The sequence below is a fragment of the Mauremys mutica genome, chromosome 2 (genome assembly GCF_020497125.1).
Source record: "Mauremys mutica isolate MM-2020 ecotype Southern chromosome 2, ASM2049712v1, whole genome shotgun sequence".
Lineage (NCBI taxonomy): Eukaryota > Metazoa > Chordata > Testudines > Geoemydidae > Mauremys > Mauremys mutica.
Window position 1 is genome coordinate 252,171,805 of NC_059073.1, and position 27,942 is coordinate 252,199,746.

Here is a 27,942-nt window from a genome sequence, read left to right on the forward strand (position 1 = left end):
CATTTAAAAAATCCTGATTTCACATTGTTTGCTCTCTTGTAACTTAAAATTGAAGTGATTTTTTTTTTAAATTTCTGAAGAAACATAAATTGCTCATTCCTTGGCTGAGAGCTTGTACCATATGCCAAGCAAGTCCATAGCAACTTTCACACGTGAGTTATATAACTCCTAAAAACACAAGTTTTAAAACAAAAAGACCAGTGACAACCGTAGTGCTAATGGACACTATTCTACCATCACATCACCGTAATCCTTTCTGGTGAGAGATGTGGAACAGTCCCACCTCTTTCTTCCATAACTTGGCTTTTTTCCCAGCCTCTTCTGATTCTTCTCAGTTTCCTGCTTATACATGGAAAGAGTAAAATGATCTTACCTACAATTACAACAGAAGGCAAAACAAGGGCAAGAACAAAGTTTGGTGGTGTATAAAACCTGTAGTATTCTTCTTCAAAGGCTCTTTTCCACCCATAAATTAACACATGGAAAGTACTTATGAGCAGAGCGACATATCCCAGTGTAGACTTTGGAAAAAAACAGGGAAAAGAAACAGAAGTTAAAACCTGACCCATTATCAGCCACGCCTACTATACCTTTAACATTTCAGCCAGGTTCAAAAAAATCTCAATGTCCTCATTATTGTAATGTGCTGAAAATTAAGGGCTAAATTCTACCCTGATTTACATCCCATCCCTCTTGGCTTCCACAGGCCTGCATGCTTGCTCTACTTCGAAAGGGTAAGAGGTCCTCAAACATATAAAGCAAACAAACTAGTCAAAATCTAAAATCTAGCAGTCAGTTGAGTTTCAGGGGTGTAAATAATGAAGTCAATGGAATTATGTAAGAGTAAAACTGGTGGTGTGATATCAGATTCAGGTACCCAGTGTGTCGCATGAGAGAACAAAGGGCTGGTTTGCTCAGCCATAAGTATCCAGCAGTGTGGCTATGCAGGAGGAGCCCTGGAAAGGAACTCTCTGATCACCATTGCTCCTACAGGGAGAAAGGATTAAACTGTGACACCACTAAAGGGTGCTGCTTGCTTCCCCATCACAATGGCCCAGCTCCACTGGTCAGACGGTGGAATCAAGACTTGGACCACTCCTTACGGTGATGATACCACAAGCATACACCCATTAATTGGAGACTCCCCAGACAAAATCCAGTATGAGATGCTGGTGCCCTGCCTTTTTTTCCTATTGCTCAAAAAACCATGGGAAATTCCTTGCAAAAACCTATGCAAAAAGAACATTAAAGCTGCCCAGTTAAGCACTCAGTAGTCAGGAAATTAAGGTTGCATGTATAATGATAGCTGAATCTGACTTAAAAATGATTCTTAGCTGCATGATTGTTCTTTCCCTCTGAAATAATATAACTTTTTTGACAGCCTTACAAAACGCATGTGATTAGGGCTTCCATAGGGATCCTTACGCCAATTCTTTTGTGTATAAACAATTTTTGTTGCCGCCCTTTATCAGGCAGTACAAAACAGCCAGTTACAGGTGTAAATAGTTGTAGGAAAAATTGTATAGTATATTTTTAAAATATCACATGAGTGGAAATGTATTATATCTCTATGCTTATGCACAAGAGGTAAAGTTGCACAGGTAATCTTAACTTTGGCTTAACTTAATTTCTTGAATTGAGTGCTTTAAAACTTTTCATTTTACTATCATGTCCCTTCCCTGACAACTAGTTAATGGGGATATCTGGAGTGTAGGGGCTACACTCCACACCTAATCCTAAGCACATCATCAACAGAACAATTATGCAGACTCCAAGTTAAAAGCATTAGCCTGCATTCTAGAAATCCCAAACCACCTTAAAAATTACTGGAGCAATGCTTTTAACTGTGATGTTTATCGTATGAAAGGAAACACTTCACCACCAAAACTGATGTAACGTCTCACTCAGTTGGGAAATATTTAGTGGAAGAATAATCAAAACTGGCTACCAAGATTTTGTTCTCTAACTACAGCAAAAATAAAGAGGTAGAAACCCTAACCTCTCTCCTGTCCTTAAGGAAAAGTACAACCTGAAGGGCAAAAGGGAAAAAGATTCAGTGACACAAAAAGGGAAATATTTTTGTCAGTCTTTTGAGGAAGGTAACAGACTTTAGCATATAGCAAGCTGCTATTTTCTTTGCATTACTTTTTCCAGTGTACAGACTGGTTTCCAGAGTTGTGTTGGAATTTTTTTAGATGTACTACCTCATTTAGTTAAAAAGTACAAGAACAAAAATTCCCAAGAAATTGAGCATCTATACCAGACAGGATCTGGCCTATATTTGGCATACACAGGATCTTGCCTGATATTCTGGAAAGAAATTCAGATGACAAATAAAAGCTAGGGCCTGACTCACCACTGCATTGTTCCAGTTGTATGCTGGTGTGACTCCCTTGAAATCAGTGCTGTTACACCAGTGTAAACATGGAACAACTTAGTGAATCTGACCGCTCATTTCTTCAGCAGGCTCAGCTATGGGTAATACTATATAACAATTATTGGAGAAAGCCAGTGATCATGAAATGCTTTACAGGTATTTTTCATCCTTTAAGCAGAGAAAGCTTAGTTTTATTTAAATGCCATCAGGGGACTAAGATTTGACAGAACATTATGTTACTGTTGCGCCTAAAAAAGAAGAGCCTGACAACAATTAAACTCCAGTCACACAAGGGGTGGAGTATGGGGTTTTCTTCTGAGTTTACTACCCTCTTCATCTCCTCTCTCTGCACTAGTAAACCTGCCCAGCTAGAAAAGGGCTGCTCTTCATATAATCTAGGCTTGTGCACTGTTCTGATTGTTACTTAGGTGTGATACAGCACAACAACAAACACGACGTACTTCTGAAAAGTGTGACTAGTTGACTCAGTTAGGGCTTGTCTACATGGCAACTGGCAAGGCCCAGTGTGAATCTACAGCGCACCAGCTTGCCACTCAGTAAGATCCCACGTGGACACTGCTACAGTGCAGTTTTGAAAGTATGCCAAGCTGCACTCCGGGACTTTCAGTGCACTTTTGCAGTGTCCACACAAGATGTTACTGTGAGGCAAACTGATGTGCTGTAGATTAACGCTGTGGCTTGCCATACAGTAAATTGCCATTTACACAAACCCCTAGAAACCAACTGTATTCAGCAAAGTGAGCTAGAAACAGCATTTGCATGAGTGTGCGGCTCTCAGAAGGGGGAGTGTCAGAAGAGGGAGGTCAGAAACTGAACAGCTGCAATGATGCTGAGTGTCACAACCAGGATGTGGGTGGTCAGGATGTGGCTCTAGTGGTCAGAGCAGAAGTCAGTCCAAGTCCAATGCCAGGAGGTCAGAGTCCAAGGATAGGTCAGAGGGCAAACATAGTCAGGTGTCAAGAGGAAGGCAAGGTCATGTTATCAGGAGATCAGAGTCAGGCACCAGGTTACAGATAACAATCAGAGAGACAGGGAAAGAACAAACCAGGGTCAGAAGCCAGCATCTTGGGACTGTCATTAGCAGGGTCAGAAGCAGACAGGTGGTCTGTGTCATTGCTCAGACAGCTCCTCATCATGGCTTCCTGGTTTATATACTGGTATCGGCCAGTCAGTGGGCTGTGGGGTGCCACTCAGGCCCTGAAGGGTGGTACTTCCTCTCAACTCTAGCTTTGCAAGGTCCTCTTCAGGATGCCCGACCTAAACCTCTAGTGGTGATGCAGAGGCATCAGTCAGAATCCCCTGAATCCCAGCTTCTAGCTTTGCTGGGTCTTACACTGAGCCCTCAGGTGTAAGATGGAAGTGAGAATTTTAGCAGCCAAGGGAAGGGATTGCTGAGTGGTTTGAGCATTGGCCTGCTAAACCTAGGGTTGCAAGCTCAATCCCTTGAGAGGGCCATTTAGGAACCTGGGGCAAAAATTTGTCTGGGGATTGAGCAGAGGGTTGGACTAGATGACCTCCTAAAGTCCCTTCCAACCCTCACATTCTATGATTCATTGCTTTGGAAAAATCTATGCTTTGGCTAGATACAGGAGTAAAACTAGTGTTATGCTACTCCATCACCAACTCCCCTGGTTATACTGAGCTGACCAGCCCTTATTCCACTCTGCATCTCCTGCTGATTTCAGGCAGGATTATAATCATTAAGTGCAAACCTTCCTTATAATATTGTATTTCAGTAGATGGAGAAATAGCTCTAAAAGGGCATTTGCTGTATTTTATCTGGCTCTGCCTACGCACTCTATATGAGATCTGAACTTAATCACTGTTAATGTGTGGTGGAATGCCAGTTTCATTTTCCTTGGTAAAATAATCCTTGTAAGGTCAGTGATTATGAAACAAGGCTTGAGGCAGAGGATGTTTCCTAAGAATTAATGAGTAGCTAGGGAACATTTAATGCCCTGAGAAACAGCTAAAGACCATTACATTTAGTTAGTCATTAATCCCAAGGAAACACCTTGTGTTTCAATTATTACTGCCTTGCACACCAAAGGTGATAATTAAAAAGACAATTTGTCCAAATTCTCTTTAATGTGTGATGCAGTTTCACATGAGGGCATGTCTGGAGGAGGAATGTCCTGCACACCAGGCAGACGTCTTGAATCATCTCTCAGCATTTCATTACTGTTTATAAGCTGTGATAACTAGAAACAAGTTGATTTTTATTACAGTGGGAATAGTTGTGGTATACTAGTGCATTCCAAAGACCACAAAACAATTGCGCAATGATTTGCCTGTATGCACATTTCTACCCTCACCCCGAGGCCCAAGTTTGGAAACTTTGGTAAGGAAAAGCTATAATTGCATGACTTGCTGCTGGAGTTCCTGATCATACACTGGATGTATGGCTCAAATCACTTGTGACTAACTGTTGTTGTTTTATTTTAAACTGAAGATTTAGTTCATACCATCATCTCTAGCATAGTCCCAGGCAGAGAACTTCTGAAGGAGAAAGTCTGCCTGGTAGTGAGGTTATGGAAATGCAAAGGGCCATAACTTTGCTTCTCTTCATTACCTAAGAAGTGGGTGCCTCTTGCTGGTTATGCCTATTTGCTTCTCTATCAGCACTACTTAAGATGTGTTACACACAGGAAGTATATGAAGTTCTTCACCACAGCTTATTCCTAAGTGTTTTTCTGATCCTTATGAAATGAAATTGGAGATACAGTCGAACCCATTTATCTCGACCTCGGTTAACTTGCCAATCGTATTAAGTCGACGTTTTAGAAGTGGAACCGCCAAATTCTCTCTTTGTCTTAGCATTTTCTCATCGGTTATGTCGGTTCTTTTATGTCGTCGTACCCTAATATCTCGAGCACAAAAGAGGGCCAAATTTGCCACTTAACGTCCGTTATCTCGATTCCCATGACCAATCGTGCGTCTTATATATTAGTATATAAATAAAAATGATCGTACTTGGTTCACTGCGCATGTGCTGAGTTCACGTAGCACGTGATCATGGTCCGTATGGTCGTTCACTCCCATGCCAGTTCGCTCACTCTTGTTGATCTTGTCTGAAGGATAACATGCTGTAGCTATTCTGTTTATTTTTTCCCTTCTAAAAATGTCTGGAGGTGTTAAGAGAAAACTGGACAATCAGTCAATAGAGAAAAAGTATGAAATCATACTGCAGCTAGAAAAAGGAACAAAACCGGCAGACCTTAGTCGTCAGCATGGCATTCCAGCAAACACCATTTCAGGATGGAAAAAGAAGGCCGACGTGATAAAGCAAATGTACGAGAAGTCTGTCTTTGATCCAGCAAGAAAAAAACTTAGAGTGGCTGAGCACAAAGATGTCGACGATGCACTGTTTCAATGGTTCACAAATACGCGAGCAACAAACCTTCCCGTCAATGGTCCCTTGCTGATGGAGAAGGCGGACATCCTTGCTGCAAAGCTAGGACACCCTGACTTTAAAGCAAGTCAGGGGTGGCTGGATCGTTTCAAAAAGAGGCACAACATTGTCTTCAAAGCAATTTGTGGAGAGAGCGCTGCGGTTCAACAGGAACAAGTGGATTCATGGCTGAAGACTCAAATGCGCACAATTTTGGATACCTATGAGACTCGGAACATTTTTAATGCTGATGAAACTGGGGTGTTTTGGAAATGCCTTCCAGACAAGACTATGGCGTTTCGTGGGGAGGCTTGTCACGGTGGAAAAAAGTCGAAGGACCGACTTACAGTGCTAGTTGCTGCTAACATGGATGGAAGCCAAAAACTCCCGCTCTACGTTATAGGAAAGTCCAAGAATCCCAGATGCTTTAAGCAGACCAAAGTTCTCCAATGTGATTACGATGGCCAGCCAAGCGCCTGGATCACAGGAGATCTATTCAGTGCATGGGTGAAAAAGTGGGACAGGAAGTTCCAAGCAGAGAAAAGGAAGGTGGCACTGATCGTGGACAACTGTAGAGCTCATCCGGATGTTCCTGGTCTCAAGGCCATTAAGATCTTTTACCTCCCACCTAACACAATGAGTAAGCTCCAACCAATGGACCAGGGGATAATCCAAGTGCTTAAGGTGTACTACAGGAAAATGTTGATGCGCCAATACCTGCTCCATAATGAAAAGAAGGCACAGTACACCCCTTCCCTTCTAGATGCAATGAACTTCCTGAGATCAGCCTGGAATGACGTGAAGAAGGAAACAATCTCAAACTGCTGGATGCACTGTGTCATTCAGGATATTTCCGATGATGAGTTTCAGGCACAGTGCCGTGCAGCCGCAGAAGAACTCGCGGAAGTGGCGGGAAAATCAAGCCTTACAGATGCTATCTTGGAAGAGGAGGCACAGGAGTTAGCCATCACTGTCCAGGAATTCCGAGATTACATAGAAATCGACAAAGACGTTGTTACTGATGGCGTGATCACCGATGAAGACATTGTATCAAGTGTGCAGTCAGCACAGGCAAGCACATCTGCATGCGGCAATGACAAAGAAGATGAAGAAGATGCGGACGAAGATTTGGAACCAATTCCCTCAGCTGCTGAGGTGGTAGAAATGCTACAGAAAATTCGACGGTATGGTTCTTTTGTAGGAGATGAAACTGTTTTAGACAGCATAAATAATATTGAAGCATTTGTTTTCAAGCAGACTGTTAAAGGCAAAAAGCAACAAAGCATTTTAGACTTTGTAAAGAAACCATAGTAACCGCGTGTACGATACTTTTCAGAGCTGTGTCAGAGTGAAATGACTCGCGAATTTAATTTTGACACTGGTTAGCTTTTTGTAAAAACGAACTACACCCCGCACGTTTTTTGTGATTTTGTGAGCGATCTTTGTGTTTGCAATGTTGGAGAATATAATAAAGGTTTGTATCGAGAATCGACGGTGGTTTGTATTGTATACTGGTAAATCTCTGCTGTTAGTTGGTGCACATATGCCTTTTGTTGTTAGCAAACATGTATGTACATTTTTATAGCATGCCGATCGCTTCATCTTATTTATTAACGCACATCATGTACATAAAGAAATTTCAAGCACATGTTAATATATTGCCGCCATATTGGTTTTTGTTTATCTCGATCATCGGTTATCTCAACGCTTTTTGGCAAACCCCTAGGCCGGCAACATAACCGGGTTCAACTGTATACCAATCTCCTAGAACTGGAAGGGACCTTGAAAAGTCATCAAGTGTAGCCCCCTACCTTCACTAGGCAGGACCAATTTTTGTCTCAGACCCCTAAGTGGCCCCCTCAAGGATTGAACTCCCAACCCTTTGTTTAGCAGGCCAATGCTCAAACCACTGAGCTATCCCTCCCATCCCTAGCCACTCCTAGCCACTCCTTCTATGTGATCTACACATATGTTGGGCTGCCATGCCTGCATTTTCCCAGCTGCTGCATGGCAGTTCCTAGTTCGGGGCAGACAGTTCTGAGTTGGTCCAGTGACATGACAGTCTGTCTCTCATCAAACAGTAGCATTACTATTAAAATGGCGACTTCTGCAAGTCAGGAATGCCTGCTGATGGGGATGAAAGGCCTCCTTTATGCCACATATATAGCAAATGCAATCTCTTACATCCAGTCTCATGAGTAGAATGCATTTGGGAGCGAGCTATGCTTTGCCCTTCAAAGGCCCTGCATGCTGTAGTGTATGGAGGGCAGCAAATAAAAATAAAATATATGGAAGTGGAAGAAGGACAACAAGGACAACGTGGCATGTTCCCACTGTGATGCTGGCAGACCAGGTGCCAGCTCATGCCAAGGCCCCTAGGCCTCAGTGAATACTGACAAATGCACAGCTGGAAACCAGTCTGGCTCACCTGGGTGTTAGTATTGTTAAAGTAGATATTAGAGTTATAAGAATGTGTTTAGACTTTATGAAATGCTTGCAGGATGCTGCATGTATTAATCTCACTTAACATCTATACCCTATGTTATAAGGTTATATAAAGCATTTGCATTGTAAACCTCTGTAACCGTATAACTCAAACAGGAAAAAAGCATTAAATAATGTAAAATGCCAGCTTCCTATAGAAGGTGTTAGGTCCTGCATACAAGAAAGCCCACTGAAACCAAATGAGCCATTCTGAAACACCGAAGGACATAGACTTTGTTGATTGCTCCCCCCACACTCTTGAAGTGGAGACATGCAAGAGGCCTTACCCCATCACCTTGAACTCTGGGGGAAGTGAATATAAATCCCTGACAAGAACTATATCTCTATGCTGCTTGAACTCTGAGGGGTGAAGATTTCTAAGCATAAGCAAGAGTTTCCTATTGCTTGGCCTGGGTTAGCCCTAAAAGACATACAGAGCTTCCACACTACAGCAGCTTCTATTACCTTTTTGAACCTTAGACTGTAACTCATGTGTGTGTACATTTATCTGATTTAACCTTGTATTTCTTTTGCTAGTTAATACATCTTAAATTATTTTATTATAGGATTACTACAAGCATTGTCTTTGGTAGGGAGATCTAGGGTGCAAGTGACTGGTCCTTTGGGACTGGGAGTAACCTGAATATTGCTGTGATTTTTGGTGTAAGGGACTATCTATCTCAAAGTCAAGCTTGTGTAAGTGGCAAGGAGGACTGTCTGTGACTCCATGTTAAGGCTATTGTAGTGCTTGAGGAGTTATCGTGACACTTGGTTGGTGAAATCTAAGTATAGAACTCGCTGCCAGTTTGGGGTGTGTGCCCTGCTTCTTCAGAGTCTGCCCTGAGGTTGGTACTCATGCTTGTGAGCCACTTCAGATAACTTAACACTCACCTCCAGAGATTGCAGATGCACCTCTGCTTCAGGTGTTCATGTGTGAAGGGAGGGGAAAGTGTGCCAGGGCAGGAGGAAGGGACAAAAGGCTCCCCTTGAAAAATGCAAAAATACAGCCTGCCAAAGTATTGGGAGTTAATCTAGCAGGAATCAACATTAATTCCCCCTCTCTGGATGGGGAGCAAGTCACAGAAAATGGCTGCATTGCACCACAGGGACCCACACTGCCATGGAGACTGAAATGTGAGGAGCACCAGGTAGCTTGCCGTCATTTCCTGAAAATTGCAGGGACCTGAAGTGTTGGAAGCTGCATTCCCTGCCCTTTCTGCAGCCCCAACACCTATCGCCTGAAGGGATCATTCAATGGAAACTCTATGAGGTAAACTTTATGGAATTTCTGTTTTTCTTCTACCAATTTTACAATAGACCACCACAATATAGCCCCAAGAATCCTGTATTCTAAATACAGCCAAACCTTGCTATTACTGTATATGTTACTTCTCTCTTGAAGTATTGCTGGCACCTCCTGGAAAACACTGAAAACATTCTATGTGCTCTTTTTAAGAAAAAGTTAGGGACATTTGCACGAAAAGAAGGTCTGTATAGTTTACAAGTTTATGTACTTCTGATGGCTCACTTGAGGAATAAGCACCAGAAGCAGACAGACTTTTGTTTATTAACAAAAATATTTATTGTCTCTCAGTGAGTTCAGATTGAATCTGTTCTGTTTACAAGTAAACTGATGTTTTGTTCTAACTGCCTGCTCTGCAAATTCACTCTGGGATCTGAAAGTCAAGCTTTGCTCTTTTTACCCAGGGCATCATCCCCTGTAATAAAGGTTCTAATGCCCATATTAGATCTTCAGTTATAAAGTTATGTGCATCCCCATTCAGTGACACCTGTTCAGTTGAACTGCCTGCAGTGGGTCTGCACATGTGTAACTGACTGAAACCCAATATATTCTGTCAATAAAAAAGGAATAGTGCCAGCCTACTCAGTCTTAGCAGTGTTGGTTCTGCAAGGCCAACAGAGTAAAATGCAGTAAATACTAATGTCACTAAAGGAGATGGATTTCACTGAATACACACAGAAAGAGCTGCTTGGGATGTTTTTGACAAATCACTTTTGTCAAAAAATATCCATTTGTCAAAATTGAAATGGCTCGTAAAAGAGGATTGAGTTTGTCAAATCTCTCAACTCAAAAAAAAGTCAAGAAAAAGAGTTTCAAAATTGTGAAAATGTTTTGTTCTGACACTTTCTAAACAAAAATTTCTGGTTTTCAGGTTGGAAATGACTTTTCAAACTATCAAAATTATTATTCAAATGATCAAAACTAAACATTCTATATAACCTGAGATTCAGTTTTTTGGTTCACAAATATTTTTGAGATTTTGACTTCTCAACTCAATTTGAGACAGGAGAAAATTTTTAACTCCTGAAAACAATAGTAGGACAGGAAAACCATTTTCTGCCCAACTCTAAGAGGGACTCTCTCTGTTGAGTGAGAAGTTGTATCATTTTTACAGTTACTACTGAGAGGGGAAAAAACCCTTATATTTCATCCTATAGCAAAAGTGTGGTTCAAAATAAAAATGAACATGCATTCTTATTAACCATTAACCCCCTTATTAACACAAACAACCAGAGAACACACACACCTGAATAAAACTGAATTCCCTCCAGTTTAAGGCACTGTTTACTGAAGGGATGGAAGTAACTGCCAACAAAGAAAGCAAGCCGAGACTCATTATTCCAAAGGAGATATACATTTCAATTCGCCATACTTCTTCCTCATTCCAAGAATTTTCCACATTTGCATGAACCTGAGGAGACAGCAGAAAAGATGGCCTTTATTTTCCAGAATATTAAATACTATTTACAAAAGCTCTTTTGATGAGTAATAGCCTCCAGTCTGAGTTTTGTAAGAAAACAGATTACAAATAAATATAAAATGTAGTCAAATATTTTAGAGATTTCTTCATGTCTTGGAGAAAAAGCTATTTGCTCCATCACTGCGGGTTCTGGGGGCATATTAGGTTGAAAGATATGTTGAAACAGTGGAAATCAGATGAGATTCTCCACATTGCGACACAAAGTACCTACATTTTTCAGGCATCAACAATTCATGTTCTACATTATAAAATGGGTGGGTCTGCAATTATCTTTATTTTGTTGAACTTACAAATAAATTATCATTATTTCTTGCCATTGCTTCAACTCCTTGTGCTGACTCCTAAATTACTCTGTCTCTTCTGTTGTTAACATCAGACATTAAAAAGATGGATGAGCTTGGACATCCTCAAGACAGGAAAGAAACAATTCACTTCAACTGTCAAGTCACTTGTATACTCAACTAGATCTCAAAAATTTCCAGTTCCCTGGGGTCTATCAAATCTGTAATTACACGTCAGTTCTTGCAAGGGGCCACCATTGACGATGACGTGAGATTTTCAAATTAATATAGAAGATATGAGAACTTCTTAACAAAAAGTACTAGCAGATCCTTTGACAAGTATGTAAGCCTAAACACTTAGGGTTCCTTGCTGAATTCTGTGTATGTCTGTGGGAGGCAGAGCTGCACTGTAATCCCCACATCAGGGCCATGTGTGATATTGCAGGCGCTTCCCACCTAAGTCTTCAAGATTTGGCTGCCAGCTTGGGGCAGGGTAGCCTGTGCCGTGAACTCCTCTGAACAACCAAGTAACAAAACAGCAACTCAGGATTCGCCTGTCTGTGCCTTTAAACAAAGAGTAAAAACTCCCTGCATATGCAAGTGCTCTGTTGCTATGCTCAGGGCAAGGCCAGGCTCTGGCCTAGGTTCTGGGTGAACTTTGAGGAGGTCCTGCTCTGTCCCAGTCTTTGCCCATGAGCAAAAGGAGGCAAGCCTTCTTAATTGGCCTGCTGGTCCTTGATTGGTCAGTATTTCTTCCTAGCCCTTCTAAGCCTCTGGAGGACTGTCTTGCTGGTCACTAGTCTGAGTGGATTTTCCTTAAATGTGGGGTGTCAAACACTGAACCCTCCTGCAGGGGGAAAAGAAGACCTGACAAACCCCATCACAATGCCTGTCATAGATTCATTCATACTCTTCAGCTGTCTTATTTCAATACTTCATGCTCACCCTTCTTTCTACACTGTTGATCCCATTCCCTTTTATTCTTTCCATTATTATGGCTTGATTTGCTTAGCTGCTACTTTCATAGATTCATAGACTCTAGGACTGGAAGGGAACTCGAGAGGTCATCGAGTCCAGTCCCCTGCCCTCTTTGCAGGACCAAATACTGTCTAGACCATCCCTGATAGACATTTATCTAACCTACTCTTAAATATCTCCAGAGATGGAGATTCCACAACCTCCCAAGGCAATATATTCCAGTGTTTAACCACCCTGACAGTTAGGAACTTTTTCCTAATGTCCAACCTAAACCTCCCTTGCTGCAGTTTAAGCTCATTGCTTCTTGTTCTATCCTTAGAGATCTAAGATGAACAAGTTTTCTCCCTCCTCCTTATGACACCCTTTTAGATACCTGGAAACTGCTATCATGTCCCCTCTCAGTCTTCTCTTTTCCAAACTAAACAAACCCCATTCTTTCAGCCTTCCTTCCAGGGGCGGCTCCAGGCCCCAGCACGCCAAGCGCGTGCTTGGGGCGGCATGCTGCGGGGGGGCGCTCTGCCGGTCGCCGGGAGGGCGGCAGGCGGCTCCAGTGGACCTCCCGCAGGCGTGCCTGCGGAGGGGCCACTGGTCCCGCGGCTTCAGTGGAGCATCCTCAGGCACGCCTGAGGGAGCTCCACTGTAGCTGTGGGACCGGCGACGGGCAAAGCGCCCCCCGCAGCGTGCCGCCGTGCTTGGGGCAGCGAAATTGCTAGAGCCGCCCCTGCTTCCTTCATAGGTCATGTTCTCAAGACCTTTAATCATTCTTGTTGCTCTTCTCTGGACCCTCTCCAATTTCTCCACATCTTTCTTGAAATGCGGTGCCCAGAACTGGACACAATACTCCAGTTGAGGCCTAACCAGCGCAGAGTAGAGCGGAAGAATGACTTCTCGTGTCTTGCTCACAACACACCTGTTAATGCATCCCAGAATCACGTTTGCTTTTTTTGCAACAGCATCACACTGTAGACTCATATTTAGCTTGTGGTCCACTATAACCCCTAGATCCCTTTCTGCCGTACTCCTTCCTAGACAGTCTCTTCCCATTCTGTATGTGTGAAATTGATTGTTCCTTCCTAAGTGGAGCACTTTGCATTTGTCTTTATTAAACTTCATCCGGTTTATCTCAGACCATTTCTCCAATTTGTCCAGATCATTTTGAATTATGACCCTGTCCTCCAAAGCAGTTGCAATCCCTCCCAGTTTGGTATCATCTGCAAACTTAATAAGCGTACTTTTTATGCCAATATCTAAGTCGTTGATGAAGATATTGAACAGAGCCGGTCACAAAACAGACCCCTGTGGAACCCCACTTGTTATACCTTTCCAGCAGGATTGTGAACCATTAATAACTACTCTCTGAGTACGGTTATCCAGCCAGTTATTCACCCACCTTATAGTAGCCCCATCTAAATTGTATTTGCCTAGTTTATCGATAAGAATATCATGCGAGACCATATCAAATGCCTTACTAAAGTCTAGGTACACCATATCCACCGCTTCTCCCTTATCCACAAGACTCGTTATCCTATCAAAATTTAAAATGGCCCCTTCAAGGATTGAACTCACAACTCTGGGTTTAGCAGGCCAATGCTCAAACCACTGAGCTATCCCTCCCCCTGCCTCAGCCCTTCTCTCTGCAGATTTCATATGCTGAATGGCCAACCTGCTTTATGAAATGCTAGTGTAGAAGAAGAGGCAAACAGACACCTCACTGGCAGTTTGATTAGGAAAAGCAGACCTTTCTGCCTAGGATGATTGTTTTGTCCAGGATTGTTTTGAGATAAAACTAACTGCTGCTCAGAACTCTGAGTCAATGCCTCCTGCCAATAACTGTAGAGGAACAAAGAATTTCTTGTAAACAAAATATTTTTTTTTACCACTAGTTTGAGAAGTGATACAGCACCTTCATTTTCCCTAGTAGGAACATATATTTGCTTAGGATTTTGCTGTCCTAGACAGTTGTGTAGTGTTATGGCATGCTATTAAACAGCTGGCATACCTCTGCCCAAAAGTGTCTGCATTTCAGTGACGCAGTGAGTGATCCCCATGTATAGTCTGTATATTAATGTGGCCACCCTTAAAAACCTTTTCAAAAACATACATTTTTCATACAAAATGATAAACATACATATAAATATCTACATTTATGACATATACACACCAAAACTTTTGGGACCAGAGAGAGGAAAAGAACTTGCTAGATGTTTTGAGCTTTCTTACGAATTATCATTCAGCCCTTACATCCCAAGATGATAGAAACTAAGAGTGCTCTTCTGATTTTACCATTGGCCTGCCTCTTCCCCACCCTCTCTAGGGTAATGTTCATGCCCGGTGGGGAATAAAAAAGGGAATGAATGCTAGACACCCCCTACTGTGGGGACTTGATTGTGGCTGACCCCATCTGAAGCTTGCCACAAGGTAGGGGGCTCCTTGTACCCTCTTTCCCTATTGGCCAATAGGCAGTCACAATGTAGCCCCAAAGATTTTCCATTGAAAAAGTATTCAAAGACACTGATATATGTCACATAAATACAACCAAGGCATTCTGATTCTCTCTTCTGTCATTAGATAAAAAATGGTATGTTCCTTACCTGCTGATAAGCCATATTAAGAAACAAGTATCGTTCAGACCTCCTCATAGGTAAGCAGAGACTATAAGCCACGTGTATGGTAGCAAAGAAAAAACTGAGTAGTCCCAGCTGTTTCCTACATTGCAACCAACTCTCCAGCCAGGGAGGAAGTCGCCTATACTTAGTGCCGTAATAAAGCTGATAAGCAGCTGCCAGGAGTCCTGATAAATACACCAGAGACAACAAAGTAATAGCAACAACTGGTAAAGTCTTGTTCACAATCTCAATGGGAATCTTGTAAAAGTCGCTCTGCTGATTTCTCACATATGGATGTATTATATCTCTGATGAAAGAATAGATGAAGAAAAAAGTGGCCAAACTAACAGCCACCACTACCGGCCCTTTCCACAATGTGAACAGCCGCAGAGGTAAGTTTTCAATCTCCCTTGCAGAAGACAATGCCCCCAAATCAATGGGAATAAAATTCAGCTGTCGGGCAAGTTCGATAACTTGATGGCGAGCTTGAACATTGTTACTGCATATAAAGACCTGATGGAAAAGTCAAATTAATTATTTTTAGTCACAGATGAAATCAACAATTTCAAGGCCTCCAAGCAGATGTCACAGTACAAAGATCTAAACTAGCCATTGTCACTAGCATATCAACTGAACCACAAAAATTAACCCGTGAACAACTCAGGTCAATATTGAAATATGAAAAATGATTAAACAAGGTAACCTAAGTAAAAAGACTATATATCATCTGAGTTAATATAAAGTGGTTTCAAGATACCTGGTATTCGCAACACTAAAATGTCTACAGGATTAGAATGAACTTTGGGCCAATGGCTAAAATCATGTTAAAAATGAATGAACCATTTAAATATAGAAAGTAGGGATATCAAGCAATTAAAAAAATTAATCGTAATTAAAAAAATTAATCGTGATTAATAATGCTGTTAAACAATAATAGAATATCATTTATATGAATATTTTTGAATGTTTTCCACATTTTCAGATATATTGATTTCAATTACAACACAGAATACAAAGTGTACAGTGCTCAATTTATATTTGTTTTTATTATAAATATTTGCACTGTAAAAATAAAAGAAATAGTATTTTTTGATTCACTTAATACAAGTATTATAGTGCAATCTCTTTATCATGAAAGTTGAACTTACAAATGTAGAGTTATGTTCAAAAAATAACTGCATTCAAAAATAAAACAATGTAAAACGTTAGAGTCTACAAGTCCACTCAGCTCTACTTCTTGTTCAGCCAATCACTCAGACAAACAATTTTGTTTACATTTGCAGGAGATAATGCTGCCTGCTTCTTGTTTATAATGCCACCTGAAAATGAGAACAGGTGTTCGCATGGCACTGTTGTAGCTGGCACTGCAGCTATTTACGTGCCAAATGCACTAAAGATTCATATGCCCCCTCATGCTTCAACCACCATTCCAGGGGACATGCATCCATGCCAATGATGGGTTCTGCTCAATAACAATCCAAAGCAGTGCGAACCGACACATGTTCATTTTTATTATCTGAGTCAGATGCCATGAGCAGAAGGCTGCTTTTCTTTTTTGGTGGTTTGGGTTCTGTAGTTTCTGCATGAGAGTGTTGCTCCTTTAAGACTTCTGAAAGCATGATCCACACCCCATCCTTCTCAGATTTTGCAAGGCACTTCAGATTCGTAAATCTTGGGTTGAGTGCTGTAGCTATCTTTTGAAATCGCACATTGGTACCTTCTTTGCATTTTGCATGAAATACATGGCAGAATGTGCGTAAAAAACAGAGCAGAAGACATACAATTCTCCCCCAAGGAGTTTAGTCACAAATTTAATTAACACATTATTTTTTTAACGAGCGCCATCGGCATGGAAGCATGTCCCTGGAATGGTGGCCAAAGCATGAAGGGATATACGAATGTTTAGCATATCTGGCACTTAAATTCCTCGCAATGCTGGCTACAAAAGTGCCATGCGAATTTCTGTTCTCACTTTCAGGTAACATTGTAAATAAGAAGCGGGAAGCATTATCTACCGTAAATGTTAACAAACTTGTTTCTCTTAGCGATTGGCTGTGCAAGATGTAGGACTGAGTGGACTTATAGGCTCTAAAATTTTACATTGTTCTGGTTTTGAGTGCAGTTATGTAACAAAAAACCCCTACATTTGTAAGTTGCACTTTCATGATAGAGATTTCACTACGGTACTTGTATGAAATGAATTGAAAAATACTATTTCTTTTAGCATTTTTACAGTGCAAATATTTGTAATACAAGTAATATAAAGTGAACACTATACACTTTGTATTTTGTGTTGTAATTGAAATCAATATATTTGAAAATATAGAAAAACATCCAAAATATTTAATAAATTTCAATTGGTATTCTATTGTTTAACAGTGTGATTAAAACTGCAATTAATTGCGATTAATATTTTTTACCACGGTTAATTTTTTAATTAATCACATGAGTTAACTGCGATTAATTGACAGCCTTAATAGAAAGCTTGCCCAATGGCCCAGGACAGCTGCAATAACAACAAAAAACAAAGCAGGAACCCCACCTGACCTCTGTTTTTTAACTAATCATAGTTTGTACACCAATTTGAGCTGCATTTGACAGCTCAGGTTCTGAAAAAAAGTAGGGATGGCTTAGCAGGATGTTAAAGGGGGAAAAAAAGACGCAAGATCCAAGGGATACTTCATTATACTTAAAAAAAAAAAGTGCTATTACACAATTTAAACAAAGTGCTAGATTTTGCTCCTTTTTTACCTACAGTCATATAGTTTGCCCATCACTATGGCATCTGATCATCTTTTTAACCTATCGATGATCAGCTTTGAGTTCAACTTTGACTGAGGTCTAATAAAATAACTACATACAGCACAGTTCCACTCTGAAAGGTGGCTCTGTAAAATGATGTATGTGAGTGAGGGTCCCATTTTTATTATATATATTTATATATATATCACACTGATTCCATATCAATTTACTCAGTTTAAAAATAAATAGATGGTTGTTTTCTAAACGCCAGATTTGGAAACTCATCCTTGGCTCTGGGAGCCATGCTAGGTTAGTTACTTCTCATGTTGCACCATAACCAGCAACGGTTCCAAGGACTAGATTTTTGGCCTTGCTTAAATCACCTTTTCACTACTCCAGCAGTGCAAAGAAAACTTAAAGCGGCTTTAACGAGCAGCTGAGCCCCTATCTGCTCTGCTCCTCCACTTTGTGCAGGAGGCACTCTAGGGAGACAATTTAGGGATGGAGCTTGAACATGAGGGGCTCTTGAGATCCTGTGCTAGTGGAAAGGTCCCTAAGATTGGGAGAGGACTAAAGGTAGGGTTGAGCTGCCTTTGCCTTCCTCCTTTACTTCAACTGTGAGAGCTCAGGGCAGTTGAAGACCTAGGCCTACAAAACAAACTATGCCTTTAATTACATCCAAGCTGCCATCTTGAAAGTAAATTGCTTTAAATTAAATCATTCACTTATTTCCCACAATTTCTCTTGCAACAGTTGATACCATCACTAACAGCTAAAGTAGAGCACTGCAGGAAACGCAGCTTCTAGCCTTGTTTAGATGTTAGGCGGGTGAAAGTAACTTAAAGGACTTACTGGTATGTTGGGCCAGGGTCCTGAGCAAGGGAGGGGCCTCTGGTGGAAGGGGTGGAGCCTTTAAATCCCTGGGCCCTTTAAATCACCACCAGAGCCCCATAGTAGTGGTAGTGGCGGCTGGGAGCCTTAAGACTCTGGCAGCAGGGCTTTGGCGACAATTTAAAGGGCCAGGTGCTTCGGCAGCTGCTGGGAAGCCCGGGCCCTTTTAAATTGCCAGCCCAGGGAAGCTGTCCCCTGCCGGTACGGTCGGCTATGTACAGGCTCTTGCCAGTACGCCTTACCAGACCATACCGTCTTACTTTCACCTCTGGTGTTAGGGAAAAAATTATAAAAATAATGTTTTTGGAAAAAGATAATAAGTGTTTGTTCTGACAGCTGATACCAGGGAGTTGCTGTTATTACAGTTACTGTAGTTTTCATTCTGCACACACACTAAATGAACTCAAACACAAAACATACCTGTCTGCTGGCATCCTTTGGTCCTAACTGAAGTGCCCAGGCTGAGACGACATTAAATCCTTTGACAATCAGCGAATCTGGGAACAGGGAGGCCAAATATTCTGCGTTGGATTCTGGATACTGATTCACCCTCATATTGTTGCTAACATCTACAAGGATTTTACCTATAAGTAAATGCTTGAGGTCCCACAAAGAGGCATAATGTTCTCTGTGTATAGCAACAAAAATGATGTTAGTTTTTGCTACAGCATCTTCATGGTGAGTAACATCAACCACATGTGGGAAGAACTCAGCAGCAAATTTAGGGTTTCTGCTTCCTACGACCACATGGTATCCACATTTTATAAGCCTAATGGTCAGGGACTTGGCAAAGTCTCCACTTCCAAATATGCCTATTGTGATCTTACTGGCATCCTTGATACCATTAATACCATTTGGTAAGAAGGTTTCATTGAGGTTCTTAGGACTTCCCATCATAGAGATTGATTCCATATTTCCAAGACACCAAGCTTACAATGATTTCCTTTAAAAGAAAGCAAAAAGAAAATATGCAGCATTATACATTTTTACAAGACACTAGAGTAATCAAAACACACTCTAAAGCAAATTTGGTGGGTCTAATTTAACCTATTTACTCTTCTTTATAAAGTATGCATTAATCACTTTCATTCTGTATAGTGACAGTGATACAATCTGAAATACAAAATGTTTTAAGCAGTTAAGTAATATAGTTGCATACATAAATAAAAATGGAGAGATAATAAGAAAGAAATTAAAAAATTCAGGCAAGAGAGTAAATATGTATTTTCAAATGTATTTGAAATAAGATGCGGAGTCAATGCAGATGAGCTATGTGAATGCTGTTCCAGATGGAAAAAAAATGTAGGGGAAGAAGGCTTTTGGGCTAACAGCTATGAGATTTAGTGGAGAGAGCAAGGAGGCCAGTGCTTAATGATCAAAGGGAGATTTCACATATGAATGAGAGACAATGGGCTATATTCTGTTTTTGATAACCCATCAAGAACAGGGGGAGGAATAGCTCAGTGGTTTGAGCATTGGCCTAGTAAACCTAGGGTTGTAAACTCAATCCTTGAGGGGGCCATTTGGGGATTGATCCTGCTTTAAGCAGAGGGTTGGACTAGATGATCTCCTGAGGTCCCTTATGATCATGATCTCAGGTTACTCTGGGGTAAATTCCAAGGAACTCTGTTGATTCCCCCACTGAAAAAATCAAGCACCTAAATATGGCTTTAAGTTCCTGATTTTGGGGGGATACAAGTTTGAAAATGCTGACCTTAATCGTTCTGTACCCTTTGTAGAATTAGGATAACTCTTTCTGGGATCACTATCATGAGAGCTATGTACAAAAACTTTGTATAAGTATTTTATTATTACAGTTGTTACATGTGTTGACTTGTCATGATGAAATCTCACAGTAGCATTCATGACCGTAGTACTGGAGCAATCTGCAGGGGACCTAATGTAGCCTATTTGTAAGACAAGAGAGACAAACAATTATTAAATAGCCTGGAAGCCTAATACGTCTCTCTATTTCTTTTTCTACCATGCAAGACAAATAGTTATTATTGGTATTATCATAGCGTCTAGGAGCCCTAGTTATGGACATGGACCCCATTGGGCTAGGTGCTATACAAACACAGAACAAAAAGACAGCCCCTGCCACAAAGAGCTTACAGACTAAGACTTTTCTAAAGAAGAATGAAATCTAGCTAATGAATCTAAATGCAGCAACTCAATTTAGGCGAGTTTTACTTTCTGAAGCCAGTGTCTTACAACTCTATATCCAGATAAAATATCTGCAAAATCATTCTTGGTCCTGGGTGCATGCCAAGCTAAGAATTGCGAAACTGTATTGTTGTTCAAATACATCTATCACATCTAGTTGTACAGCAATCCAGGCACAATATCATATCACTTACACTCTTCAAGTCTAACAAAAAAAGAAACAACCTCTTAGGGTACGTCCAGACTACCTGCCGAATCGGCGGGTAGCGATCGATTTTGCGGGGATCGATATATCGCGTCTCATCTAGACGCGATATATCGATCCCCGAACGCGCTCCCGTCGACTCCAGAACTCCACCGGAGCGAGTGGCGGTAGTGGAGTCGACGGGGGAGCCGCGGACGTTGATCCCGAGCGGTGAAGACGGGAGGTAAGTGGGGATAAGATACTTCGACTTCAGCTACGGTATTCCCGTAGCTGAAGTTGCGTATCTTACCTCGACACTGCCCCCCAGTGTGGACCATTACTAACTAATGATATTTTACTCACCCTGAATGAGAAGGCTGGCCAAAGGATTCAACATTACAGCTCTATGTATTAACCTTTCACTCAGCACTGTAACAATGGAAGAAACACTGAAGCAGGGTTACATTGGCTCTCAACCTCATGTTTTGGCCTGATCTTTCAGAGATGATGAGTGTCAGGTGACAATGGCAAAAAAAAAAATCACAATCATTTTCTTCTAATCCTGAACAAGAAACTTTAGTGGAATGAGGAAAACAGTATTGTCCCTAAAGCTTCTATCTTACCTTCAGTGTAGAACTTCTGCCTAGAGCAGTGGTACTCAGACTGAGGCTTGGGAGCCACAAGTGTCTCTTTAACGTGTCTCCTGCAGCTTTTTGCAGCACATATGAAATTATGTAAGTTGTAATTATTAATCAATTTAAGATATTAACCAATCAGGATGCTTTTACTATGATATTAACCAATTTTAGCTGATAAAATAATAATAATTGGTGAAAATTATATGTATATATAGTAAATGAAACAGTGAATTCACACTACTGTGGCTCTTTGGTAATGTTGATTTCTAATTTGGCTCCTGAACCACTGAGGTCTGAGTATCACTGACTTAGAGCATTCGCAAACCTCCCTCTACCTAGCTGCTACAGATTTAAAGAAACAGTACACATCTTACCCTCCCCCCCGCCAAGATGAGCAATCTTTAACAAGAATATTTAACAGCAAATAATAATATATTCAGACAAAACACCAACTTCTCTACTCATACAGATCTGAAAATCTTTTGGACTTGAAGAGAGTATTGTCCAGTTGAATTCACTTGAATTATCTCTGTTTTATATCCTTTTAGCAGGGCCCCTAAGGAGAAACGTTTTCCTACAAAATTAACTATGTCGCTCTGATATGTGGACCCAAAAAACGCTGAGGTAGACTCAATCCAGTGCCTGACATGAAGATTGCCCTATGGTCAGGAGAACTAACACATGGGCTTTTTTCTGAAGAATTCTCTTAGCCATTTGCAAAGAGAACGAGGAGTACTTGTGGCACCTTGGAGACTAACAAATTTATTTGGGCATAAGCTATCGTGGGCTAAAACCCACTTCATCAGACGCATGCAGTGGAAAATACAGTAGGAAGATATATATATATACAGAGAACATAAAAAAATGGGTGTTGCCAAGTGGGTTTTAGCCCACGAAAGCTTATACCCAAATAAATTTGTTAGTCTCCAAGGTGCCACAAGTACTCCTCGTTCTTTTTGCTGATACAGATTAACACAGCTACCACTCTGAAACCCTTAGCCATTTGTACTTCATCTCCCCACCAGTCTATTCTCTTGTGGGAAATGGAGGCTGGAAGTTATATTGTATACCAGGGCCGCCCAGAGAATTCCGGGGGCCCGGGGTCTTCGGCGGCAGGGGGCCCTTCCGTTCCGGGACCCGCCGCCGAAGTGCCCCGAAGTCTTCGGAGCACTTCGGCGGCGGGTCCCGGAACAGAAGGGGCCCCCCGCCGCCGAAGACCGGGCTGCGCTTCGGCGGCGGGTCCCGCTTCTCCCCCCCGGCCCCGGCTTCGCCCGCCCGCCCGGCCGCGGCCCCGGCCTCGCCCGCCCGCGGCCCCGGCCTCGGCTTCTCCCGCCCGCCGGCCGCGGCCCCGGCCTCGGCTTCTCCCGCCCGGCCGCCCGGCCGCGGCCCCGGCCCCGGCTTCTCCCGCCCGCCCGGCCGGCCGCGCCCCGGCCCCGGCTTCTCCCGCCCGCCCCGCCGGCCGCGGCCCCGGCCCCGGCTTCTCCCCGCCCACCCGGCCGTGGCCCCGGCCCCGGCCCCGGCCCCGGCTTCGCCCCCCCACCCGGCCGCGGCTTCTCCCGCCCGCCCGCGGCCCCGGCCCCGGCTTCTCCCGCCCGCCCGCGGCCCCGGCCCCTTACCGAGCGCGTCGCCCGCGGGGCCTGAGCTCCGTCCCGCTCAGAGCCGCGTGGTGAGGGGGCGGGGCTGGGAGCTCCAAGCCGAGCGGAGGCAGCTGCCCCGCCCCCTCCCCACGGCGCTCTGAGCGGGGCGGGGCTCAGGCCCCGTTAGAGCTCCCAGCCCCGCCCTCTCACCACGCGGCTCGGGGCGGGGCTCAGGGGCTCGGCCGGAGACTCGGCGCTTCATGCGCCGAGGCTCCAGGAGAGGGGCGGAGGCGGGAGCCTCCGCTCTTCTCTTGGGGGCCCCTGCGGAGCCCGGGGCAAATTGCCCCCTTTGCCCCCCCCTCTGGGCGGCCCTGTTGTATACATAAAAATGGAATTGACTACTTCTTTTGGAATGCCCAAATGAGAATGCAGCAAAGAATCCTGTGGCACCTTATAGACTAACAGACGTTTTGCAGCATGAGCTTTCGTGGGTGAATACCCACTTCTTCAGATGCAACTTCAACTTGCATCTGAAGAAGTGGGTATTCACCCACGAAAGCTCATGCTGCAAAACGTCTGTTAGTCTATAAGGTGCCACAGGATTCTTTGCTGCTTTTACAGAACCAGACTAACACGGCTACCCCTCTGACAAATGAGAATGGACACTTTTTAGCATTTCACTCTGAGATTGTACCTTCTATGATGGGAAGAATATATCTTTCTTCCTTATTGCTACATTGACCTTCTTAGGTCTATGCAGATATAGTTATGCCCCTTTCCTTCCAAAAAGGCACCATATGAGCACACCATTGTCAGTTCAGGACTGTGCTCCATTACACTATCCTTTCCCATCCTGACTGGTTCTTTCACCACATTAGGAAGCAGAAGTATGGGCAAGGTCTAGACTGTTCTGATTAAAAGAGTTATGGTCCCCTCTTTCAAGAAGTTCCACACTAGTTATCATTTAAACAGGCCTTTTTCACTTAATACTGTTCCAACTTCCTCTATGTAGTATACAAGGCCCATTTCAATAGCAGTAGTTTGGTCTATGGTTACTACTTGTGGTGACTCCATTAAAGACAAAGGGAACATTCAAACAGACCATTCAAAGGCATCCTTGCCTTTGTAGCTATATATATATATATATATATATTGAACTGACTCAATTGTCCCTGTAGGCTACTGAGCAATATCTGCGACAGCTTCATTTTAGTGCATCTCCTTCACGCCGATGCACCTGAGTCAATTTTAAATTTAACAACAGTATTGAAAATCTTGAGTGAACAATCCACAACAATTGTTATGCTGAGAAGTGCTGGTGACCGCCTGGATCACAAATATCATTTAGACTGATGGGTGTGAAAACATCTCCGCTTTCCATGCTCCCTCACTTTGACTGCAGCTATAGTAGCAGGTAGCACAAATATAGGCAAATGCCCATCCAGCGCTAGCTGGGAGCTGTGAAAGGACATGCAGTGATGGCTTCTCTGCAAGACAACTTGCCCATTCTACTTTCATTCCCATAGACATATACTCTCTTCAGAAGCAAAACCACCATGGGACAAAACCCTGAGCTCCTGAGACCCCTGGTAAGTGGGAGAATGGAAATAGGGATGTGAAAAAAGCCAGATAATTAGGGAAAGTATTAGGAAGCACCAGGTGGGACTGAAAAATGCTGGATCAAGAGATGCAGGTGACTGCATTGCAACTAGCATTTGGGAGGAGGGGATATTGGTGGCTGAATTGTATTGCAAACTAAGGAAGATTATGTTTGTGAAAACACATTATTCACATAGAAGCAGCACTTCACTGAAATTTTGATCCAACATTCTCTGCTTTTGGAGTGCTCTGGGACGTTGTTGTGTAAGGTTAAGGCATATGTCACAAATCAAGTACTCAACAGATGTGATGTCAAGATTGCCGGCTTTAGAGATTCCACCACCAGCTGCTTTGACAATTACAGATTGGAAGACAGCATGGAAAAAAACAGACTGACATATCCTTAAGGCAATGTTGCTGAGTAAAAAGTATTAAGAAACTCATTAAGCTAAGGTTATGGCATCCAGTAATAATTTACAAGGAATATTTCATCCACAGCTATATTCCTTGAGCTGTTTTCTTGGGTGCTACCAATAAGCGATAGGATCAAGAGTGTCTGATGGCTTTAGGGAACTCCCAAAGCTGTTATACAAGTAGAATTCCACAAAATTAACTAGCATTCAAAATCATCCATACATAATAATGGTTTCCTGTTTTTAGCAGCACTGGCAGAATTGGGAAGACAGCCAGATGGATCTTTATATGGAATTTTTAAAAATTAAAATGTGTGGTCACTCAAGAGAAAGTATCAGGGGGTAGCCGTGTTAAGTCTGTACTGTAACCACAAAAACAACAAGGAGTCCGGTGGCACTTTAAAGCCTAACAGATTTATTTGGGCATAAGCTTTCATGGGTAAAAAACCCACTTCTTCAGATACATGGAGTGAAAATTACAGATGCAGGCATTATTATACTGACACATGAAGAGAAGGGAGTTACCTCACAAGTGGAGAACCAGTGTTGACAGGGCCAATAAAATCAGGAGAAAGTAAACACATATCTTATGCTTCACCTAATAATATTTCACTGTCATAATTTACCTGTGGAGATTAGGAAGGAAGGAATCTCTCTACACTGCACAACTAGCCAGCTAAGTGTCTTAAATATAGACTTTTTGGTTGGTTAGTTTTTGGTTCATTTGGGGTCTTATGTTGGTGTTAGGCAAGGTGCTATGTGCCAGACTTAATGGATGGACTAATGATATGGTTTGGCATGGTAAATTCTAAATCCCTGTTCTACAGGTTGTTTGATAGTTAACAGGATACTATCAAATAAATCTTTTAGTCTGCTGCTCTACTGAAGCTGATAAGGGTTGGTTCTCCCAGGGAGACACTGACTGACTGACTTTACAGGGGAAAAAGATAAACTGATTATACACAAAGTGTTGTCAAATGGACAAAGTACACAACTAAAAAAGTGAAAAATATTTGTTTTTTGCCAACTTATTTCACTTATAGTTATCCTGAGTGTTACTTTTTACTATGGATAATACAAATTTTTCAGTCAGAAATATGCTTTTCAAGATGATAGTTTCCTTTTTAATTTTCCTCTTGTAGCTTCTAGGAACGTGTAGAAAGAAAGAAAGAAAGAAAGAAAGAAAGAAAGAAAGAAAGAAAGAAAGGTAGAGAGACAGAAATAAGGGAAAAGAGAAGAAAAATAAAAAATATAGAGCAATAGAAACATAGAAAAATGAGACAGAATGTCAAAAACTGAAAGGGAAAAAATGATAAAGAGAAAAGCTCCTAGTCAATTAACCTGTTTTTAAGTAAAATAATTAATTAAAACACCTTCTCTAACAATTAAGTCCTTTCATCTTAAAAGAATCCACAGTGGTTTTCCACCCTGCACATAGACAACTGGGCCAAAGTCTGTTCTCAGTTACACTGGTGTAATGTGAAAGGCAATGTGGCATAGAGGCTGGGGAACTAGGCTAGGATCCAGGAAACCTATGTCTACGCTGTAGGGCTGCACCAGCATAGCTATGGTGCAATTAGTATGGTGGCATAAGCCCATAGCGTAAACACATCCTACACCAATAGAAGAGGTTTTTCTGTCGCTGCAGGTACTCCCTCTCCCTGAGTGATGTTAGCTAGGTCAATGGAAGCATTCTTCCATCAACCTAGCTACTATGCCGGGGATTATGTCGGCACAGCGATGATGTTCGGGGGGGGGGGAGTGGATTTTTCACATCCCTGAGCAACGTAGCTATTTTTATGTGTAGGCCAGCCCTAGATTCTATTCCTGCCTCTGCCATTGATCTACTGTAGGACCTTGGACAAGTCACTTCTCTCTTTATGTCACTCCCCTCTCCCATGCTTTGTCTCTTTAGATTGTAAACTTTCTGGGGACAGGGACTGTCTCTCACTATTCATCTGTACAGTGCCTAGCACAACGGGGGCCCTGATCTTGGTTGGGGCCTCTAGCTGCTGCCATAATAAGTCAGTGAAGAAATGACTGGTGTGCAACAGAGCAGAATTTGGCCTGGTACCACTACCTTCTCAGGGTGCATTTCCCAACACGCCAAAGTCACTTACCAGCTGGAGTCCCACTGACAATAGTTGACACTGAAAGTGACTTTGGTGCTTTTCAAAACGTGACCTGCCCACGATAACATGCACTGGGTCCAGTTCCGGGCTGACTTTACACCCTGCGTGCCCCACTGATGTGCGCAAAAAGAGGCTCACGATCAGTGCAGAATGCGCCCCCCCAGCTGTTTCTTCGGGGGTGGAGTGGGGCCCTGGGGGGGACAAGCGACATCAGGCCTGGCAGGGCGCTGCTGGGCTGAGGGGCAGCTGGCAGCCAGTCGCTGGGCTGAAGCCCCCAGCCTGTGGCCCCAGCAGCGCAGGTCTGTGGCGCTGCCCCACGGCGCTCGCTCTGCCCAGCCCGGGATGCTCCCGGCCCGACGATGGAGAGGGGGATGCTCCACTGGCGGGAGAGGGGGCACTGGATGAATGGGGCCGCAGGGCTCTGGCCCACGGTGGGGCTGGGAGCACAAGCCTCGCCCGAGGTCCCCCCGCCCCCGTGCAGCCCACCGCGGAGACGTGCGCGGGGCGGGGGCGGGTGCATCCTCCCGCCCCGCCCGGGACCCGCTCACCTCCCGGGACCAGCCTCCCGCAGCAGCCGCGCCGCGTCTCTCTCCGGACTCCGGCCCCCAGCACCTGGAGGGAGGCGCTTCTCCAGGCTCCAGCCCGCCCCCTGCGGCCGGCCCCGCGCTCACCACAGGCC

At 43.0% G+C, this 27,942-nt stretch overlaps 1 protein-coding gene across 2 annotated transcripts; it reads right to left on the reverse strand.

Moving 5' to 3' along the window:
- Window positions 1-27,942, reverse strand: STEAP2 (STEAP2 metalloreductase). Of its 2 annotated transcripts, none has more exons than XM_045006350.1 (5): window positions 27,812-27,942; window positions 18,975-19,497; window positions 14,907-15,434; window positions 10,823-10,987; window positions 1-521 (listed from the first exon to the last, which is right to left on the reverse strand). In XM_045006350.1, exons 2-5 carry the CDS (start codon window positions 19,464-19,466, stop codon window positions 237-239), a joined length of 1,470 nt encoding a protein of 489 aa, XP_044862285.1. In that variant the 5' UTR covers window positions 19,467-19,497; window positions 27,812-27,942; the 3' UTR covers window positions 1-236. The 2 variants fall into 2 exon arrangements, with proteins under 2 accessions (XP_044862285.1, XP_044862284.1); XM_045006349.1 differs by lacking the exon at window positions 1-521 and having other exon boundaries at window positions 10,540-10,987; window positions 18,975-19,051; window positions 19,139-19,497.

Bases quoted from the DNA above. Each gene is read 5' to 3' on its own strand.
- STEAP2 (XM_045006350.1), bottom strand. From the start codon at position 19,466: ATGGAATCAATCTCTATGATGGGAAGTCCTAAGAACCTCAATGAAACC. The intron at 15,435-18,974 runs GTATGTTTTGTG...CTTTTCCATCAG, and splicing joins CAAAGGATGCCAGCAGACAG to GTCTTTATATGCAGTAACAA. The intron at 522-10,822 runs GTGTGTGTGTTC...TTTTTTCCAAAG, and splicing joins GGGAATTCAGTTTTATTCAG to TCTACACTGGGATATGTCGC.